The sequence below is a fragment of the Callospermophilus lateralis genome, chromosome 16, assembly GCF_048772815.1.
Source record: "Callospermophilus lateralis isolate mCalLat2 chromosome 16, mCalLat2.hap1, whole genome shotgun sequence".
In the NCBI taxonomy this organism is placed as follows: domain Eukaryota; kingdom Metazoa; phylum Chordata; class Mammalia; order Rodentia; family Sciuridae; genus Callospermophilus; species Callospermophilus lateralis.
The window spans coordinates 69,880,219-69,886,678 of NC_135320.1; the positions used below are offsets into that span (position 1 = coordinate 69,880,219).

A 6,460-nucleotide genomic window follows, 5' to 3' on the forward strand; every position below is an offset into this window, starting at 1 on the left:
ATTTTGAATTGAAAGCAAATGCACCCAAATTTTCATGTAAATGCTAAAATCAGAAGCTTTCATCCAAGAAAGCTTGGCAGACACAATAAAAAGTGAGAAATATGACCAGATTTAAGAAACCTAAATTTAGAAAATATATGTTCTGACCAAACAAGGAACACTGGATTATATGTGTTCAACTTAGCTTCTATTTCTCTCATTTTGACATTAATCAAGTCGAATAAATCTGTTTATCAGAGTTTCCTCATTTATAGAGTGGGAATAATGGTTCTTTACATCAGAGCTCTTATGACATCAATGCTATGTAATCTACAGTCTTGATTTATGATGGTTCTACTTATAAATCTTCGATTGTACAATGGTGTAAAAAAAGTGATAGCAGTTTGGTTTCAAACTTCTAATTTTTATCTTTTCACAAGTTAGAGATATGTGGTGAAACACTTTCTCACAATGCTGGGTAGCAGCAGTGAGCCCTACTGCCAGTCAGCCAGCCAGCCAGCCAGCCAGCCACGAGAGCATAAACAAATAGGCTACAGTATGCTATGTTGCTAATCCAAATGTTCAGTATAATGGGTGTTATTAAATGCAATTTTGGCTTAACATATTTTCAACTTACAATGGGTTTACCAGGAGATAATACCCCTGTAAGTCAAGAAGCACTTTATAAAGTACCTGTTACATAAAAATAAACATCAATTCCTTAAAATGTATGAAACAGATGAAATAATAGAAGAAAAATAAGGATAACAAGACGTGATCTGAATTCAAGCTCTAGGATAGGCTGCATTATGTCTTTGAAAAGCACTCAGCTTCTGTAAGAGGATGAATCATATGTATAATCCAAATAATACTAGTCCTATCAGTTAATGGAGGTATACCAAGATACAATAATATATGTCAAATGACTTTTTTTTTAATAAAATAGTTATTATTTACAAGTAATAACATCTGGGGCTGGGGATGTGGCTCAAGCGGTAGCACGCTCGCCTGCCATGCATGCAGCCCAGGTTCGATCCTCAGCACCACATACAAACAAAGATGTTGTGTCCGCCGAAAACTCAAAAATAAATATTAAAAAAAAAAGTAATAACATCTTCCTTGTCTGAGCAAATAATAAAACTAAGCAGTCAAGATGTCAGGCTGTGTACTTAATTTAATCCTCATTCAAGAGTGTACTTACTCTAAGGTTAGAAATAATCCTAACAAGAATGCTTAACTGGTTTTTCATGTATAGTAAATAAAAAGCTAGAAGTCAAGGGCATAAGAGATAAATTTAACAAACAAAAAGCACCCAACCTAAACTCAATGACACAGGACATTCATTATATAAATACAAAGACTAGGACTACCCTTTGGAATTTTTTATTCTTTTTAAATTTTTATTGCATTATAGTTACACATAATATTGAGGTTCATTTTGACATATTCATAAATGCATATGATATAGTTTTCTCCATGTTAATTATCAAGATGACCTTCTTCCTTCTCTTCCTCCCTCCCCCTGATCACCACCTCTACTCTACTGGTCTTCCTTCTATTTCATTATTTTTTAATCAATGCATTACAATTATCTATAAAACTGGAATTCACTGTAATACATCATACCTGCTCCTAGTATAATTTGGTCAACTTCATTACCCAGTTTTTCTCCTTCCCACCGGCCCCTCCTGCCTCCCCTTTGGTCCACCCTATTTTTGAGAAATACTGTCCAATATGGGTCAATAATTTACATTCTTAATGATTATACTAAGTCACAAAAAAGTGAGATTATGTTCAATATTCTCCACCTATAATAGTAGAAAATTACATAATATACATCAGAAGGATTTATAATTAAAATGGTTAAAATGTAAAAGCTTTGGTGTTTGAAAGACTTTCAAGTTATCTGACTGAAAAATTCATATGTGAAATAAACTATTTATTCTCCACTAAAGCCAGATTAAAAATACTGTTAAACATTCTTGTGCAGGGTCTTATAAAAACTGGGTGCTCAATTAACATGAGTGATTTTCTTGAAGATGAAAGTCCAACGAATAAAAAGATGAAATATGAACAAAGCTCATAAAACTAACTAGTTTCTGAATATTCTCAATTGTGTACTCCTTTCTCACCAATATTCTATTAACCGTATTATCCTACAAAGGACTTACTCAGTTTGCTCTCATGATTCATTTTCAATAAAACTACCACAACAGAATTATATTAATTCATTCAGTGTTTGGATGCCTCCTATATGTCAGGCACTGTTCTAGACACTTGGAAATACTGCAGTGAACACACCTGAAACAGATTCTGCTCTCAAGAAGACGATATTCTACTATGAGGAAACAAACAAGCAACAAGTAAATGAGAGGTTCAGAAAATAACAAGGGTTCAAATGAGAAGACATGAGTTGACAACTAAATGACAACAGAGATATATGTAACTCAGGCTTTCCCATTAATTAATAATATACTTGACCTTATTTACAAACCCATAGGAAGAGACACTAACAATAAGCTAACAATATACTAAAATGGTAAGATAACTTCTTACAAATATAGGAAAATAAAGCTTAAAAGGTGATAATTTTTTTTTATTCATGACAGACTTTTTTACTTGCAAAATAAAAAGTGTTAACAAACAATAAAATCTGTTACTGGGTACCACATGATAAAAGAGAGAATGAACAATTGCAACAAAAGAACTCCAACAATCTCTTTGTGCTTGACAGCAGGACTATTCAATCTGTTTTCCAGAAATATTCCATCATAAAACCTATCATTTTAAAAGGTAACAATTTTTAATGGCAATGGGTTTTTAGCACTGGAAAGATGGAGGATACAAATGTCTTACACCTCAGCCTACAAGAGTTATTATCATTCAACTGAAAAAGTAACTGACATGTCTGATCACATACAAAGATGAATACATGCTGCTATCAATTATAAAAAGTTCAATGAAAGGAAGTCAATATGGACCAGACCAAGTGTTTCTCAAACAATATTCCACATATAACCTGATTCAGATCGAGAGAGGAGGTTGAGAATTTATGATATTTTTTGTCTGCATTTCTAACAACCTCTCAGGTCAGGCCAATGCTGTTCTGCATCTTACTGTGCATGGACCACACTGAGGAGTAGAGAGGAGCTAATGAACTGAAAAAGGGTAAGATTCAAATTGTTCTGAGAAAGTAAGTGGGTTTTACATGGAAAGTTCAACAGGAAGGAGCTTGATCTTGTCTACAAAGAGAGCACTTAAATAGAATAAAAATCTACTCTTCTACTCCACAACACTATACCAAACATGAGACCCTTTCAGGAGACAATAAGAGACACAACAAGTCTACTGGAATGAAAAACTGTGAGTGATAGTATTCTAATTTATTATAGTAGAAAGGAGAGAAGTCTAGCCACCAAAGGTAAAAGAGGTGTAGAACACTGGGTCTCCTCATATACTACTGGGGACAAATGTGAAGTGGTACAACTGCTTAGGAAAATAATATGACACTACCAAGTAAAGTAAAGCTAACTAGAAACATCCTAAAACTTAACAATCATGATATGAAATAGACATATCTCAAGACTCAAAACATGAGAAAGAGAAACTATACAACTCAATTCATACTTTATTCATTTATTTATATTAATACTCAAAACTTAATTTATTTAGAAATAATCTGGTGAAGTTGTAAAAAAATCAAAGAAAGCTCACAATGGTGATTCACATAAAGTGAAGAGAAAGGAGAGGAAGAGATGAAATGGGAAGAAAAGGGATTCAAAGATACTCTCAATGTTATATTTTCCAAGTTGAAAATTAGTTAGCAATGTTTATTTGTAAGTATTTAAATTATATAATATAAACACTATTCTGCCTATCTGATATTTTTATGTCATTGACAGCTCTTTTGCTAATATTATCATTGATCTTTTTTTTAATTAATTCAGGGAACTGGTGATGGCAGATTCTACTAACAGTGAAATGAAAAGAATAAAACATTACAAATTCAGATGGCTCTTTGACTTCAATAGAAGTGCTTAGCACTTAGAAGAATGTTCTAAAATATTTGCTGAATAAATTACCTCCAATAAATAGATTCATGCCACATACTTGTTGCCTTTTTCAACTCAAGAAACTAAATAATTCAAAGGATTATTTTGAAGCATAAGCAAATTTATTAAGAAATAAGTTCCTAAGAAATGACTTAAACATTTCCCTAGTGAATAAGTGGAATTTACTTTTGCAGGTATAATTCAAGTCCACCCAATAATTTGCAGTCTCTAAAGATATGTCATTTAGGGGCTGGGGTTGTAGCTCAGTGGCAGAGCACTTGCCTAGCATGTGAAGGCGCTGGGTTCGATTCTCAGCACCGCATATAAATAAATGAATAAAATAAAGGTTCATCAACATCTAAAAAAAATTTTTTTAAATGTCATTTATTCCAGAACATGCATCTCTCCTCCAATAAGCAGTGAAAGCCCAAGATGTCAGTAAGTAGAAGATATATTATTCAAAATATTATGGAAATGAAGAAACATTCCAAAGTAATCCTTTTGCCTGCATCTTTCAAACTCTGCCCTCCAAAGACACTGAACTCAATGATAACCACAACTAACTCGTTTAAGTGATTGGTGAAGATCACTGTTTTTCACTTAATCCAAACAAGAACCCTGTCATAGATAGTTCTCATCCCCACTTGACAAATGAAGAAAGTGAGGCTTAGAAAAGTTAACCTTGCCAAGGTCCCAGAGCTAGTGGATGACAGAGATGAGAAGACTGAAATAACTCTCAAAACCAGGCCACCTTTTTAAAACCAGTTTACTTATGTCAGTTCAAAATTTCAGCTATATGCTGGATCGAAATTATCAGTAATTTCTTCAAACATAGCCCCTGAAATTACAACTTGCACATGAATTTAAAAACCCTTCCTTATTATAAATGTCTAATAGAAAATAACAAACCTTTAAAAACATGAAAGTTACCTAATACGAAGGAATCCAAGAGAGGAAGTTTCTTTTTAAGAAAATCAACAAGAATGTTTTTAAAGTTAAAAAGTCCTACAAATGCACTTTTGTAGTAACAATAGAAATAAAATTTCATGATTCTAGATCTGTCCAATTCCTTAACCAAGATTTCCATAAATGTCCTAGTTCATAAATCCTAACGACTAAATACATTTTAGGCTATTCTCTGAGGCATTTTATATAGTTCAGAATTAACACCACAAAAGACTTCATTATGATTATTCGGTTACAGGTAAGTGCTGAACTACACTAGAGTGACTACAAGGTAAATCTCTTGAGAAGCTACAGGTGTCAGAAGCCCAGGCAAGGAAACAATGTTGTTTCCGTCACTCTCCCCTTTTCAAAGCCCTAAACTAGGGTCTTAAATCCTTCTCCACACCTTCCGTCAACTGCTGGCATCCAGAAGCCTGTTTTCCAAATCTTCTCTCCCAGACATCTCAAAACAAGACCAAGTATGTGTCACACACATACACCCTCAGACTTCTTATCTGTCCCCAACTGCCCCATCAGAAGCCAGAGATGGCTGTATTGTCTCCCGAACAAAAAGTGGAAAGGTAAGAGCAGGGAACTAGGAGAAAATCTGGGACCGGCCTTACGAAACCCAAAGGGAAGGCAGCGAGGACAGGGCGAGCGGGATCAGGCTGGGAACTGCGCTCCGCACGTGGGCCTGTGGTGACAGAAGTCCACTCACCAAGCCATCTATCTGTACTTGCTTCACGGCTGAATCTCCAGGGCCGCCTTTGCCTTTGCCCTTCCCTACCACGCCGGTGGTGGAGCTGGAAGAGGTGGCGGTAGAGCCTGCGCCTTCCTTACGGGACGCCATCTTTCCAGCCAGACAGGAAGAAAGAGAAACGTGAGTTGCCGGAAACGGAAGTACAGACCTTTCGTGACGTTATTTGCAATTTGCCGTTGAGGGGCGGAGCCAGTGAGAGGCCAGGATGGAGTCACGCCTTCCCTCTCTTTGGCGTCCAGACCTTCTTTCCCGGAGGACTCTTGTGCTCATGCGCACTGCCGATCTTCCGTTCGTCTTTAGCTCAATGAGGAAAGTAGGACGTTTTGTGTTTGGTTTTGTTTGGTTTGTTTTGGTTTTGCGGATTGAATCCAGAGCCTCGCACTTGCAGGCTACCGCTCAACTACGTCCCCAGCTCTTTTTATTTTATTTTTTTTATTTTGAGACTGGGTCTCCCCAAATTGTCAAGGTTGGCCTTGAACTTGTGATCCTTCAGCCTCAGCCTCTGGAGTTGTTGGAATTACAGGCCTGTGCCACCTTGCCCTGCTACACCTTTTTAAATGTTGAATAGGTCTTAATTAGGCAGAAGGCATAATAAAATTATTGTTTGCATTTCTGTAGCATCTCTTATGTAAAAATGATTACAGTCTGTTCTTTATGCTGGGAATGTGGCTCAGTGGTAAAGCAATTGCTTAGCATGCTCCAGGCCCTGGGTTCAACCCAGAAA

At 36.0% G+C, this 6,460-nt stretch overlaps 1 protein-coding gene across 1 annotated transcript in view; it reads right to left on the reverse strand.

Annotated features, from left to right (window-relative positions):
• Positions 1 to 5,854, reverse strand: part of Eif3h (eukaryotic translation initiation factor 3 subunit H) — a 90,809-nt gene extending 84,955 nt beyond the window's left edge. Inside the window, exon 1 of the mRNA XM_076835905.2 lies at positions 5,695 to 5,854. Within this exon, the coding sequence (XP_076692020.1) occupies positions 5,695 to 5,826 (132 nt within the window). The 5' untranslated portion in view covers positions 5,827 to 5,854. The remainder of the gene's footprint in view (positions 1 to 5,694) is intronic.
• Positions 5,855 to 6,460: the final 606 nt, after the last annotated feature.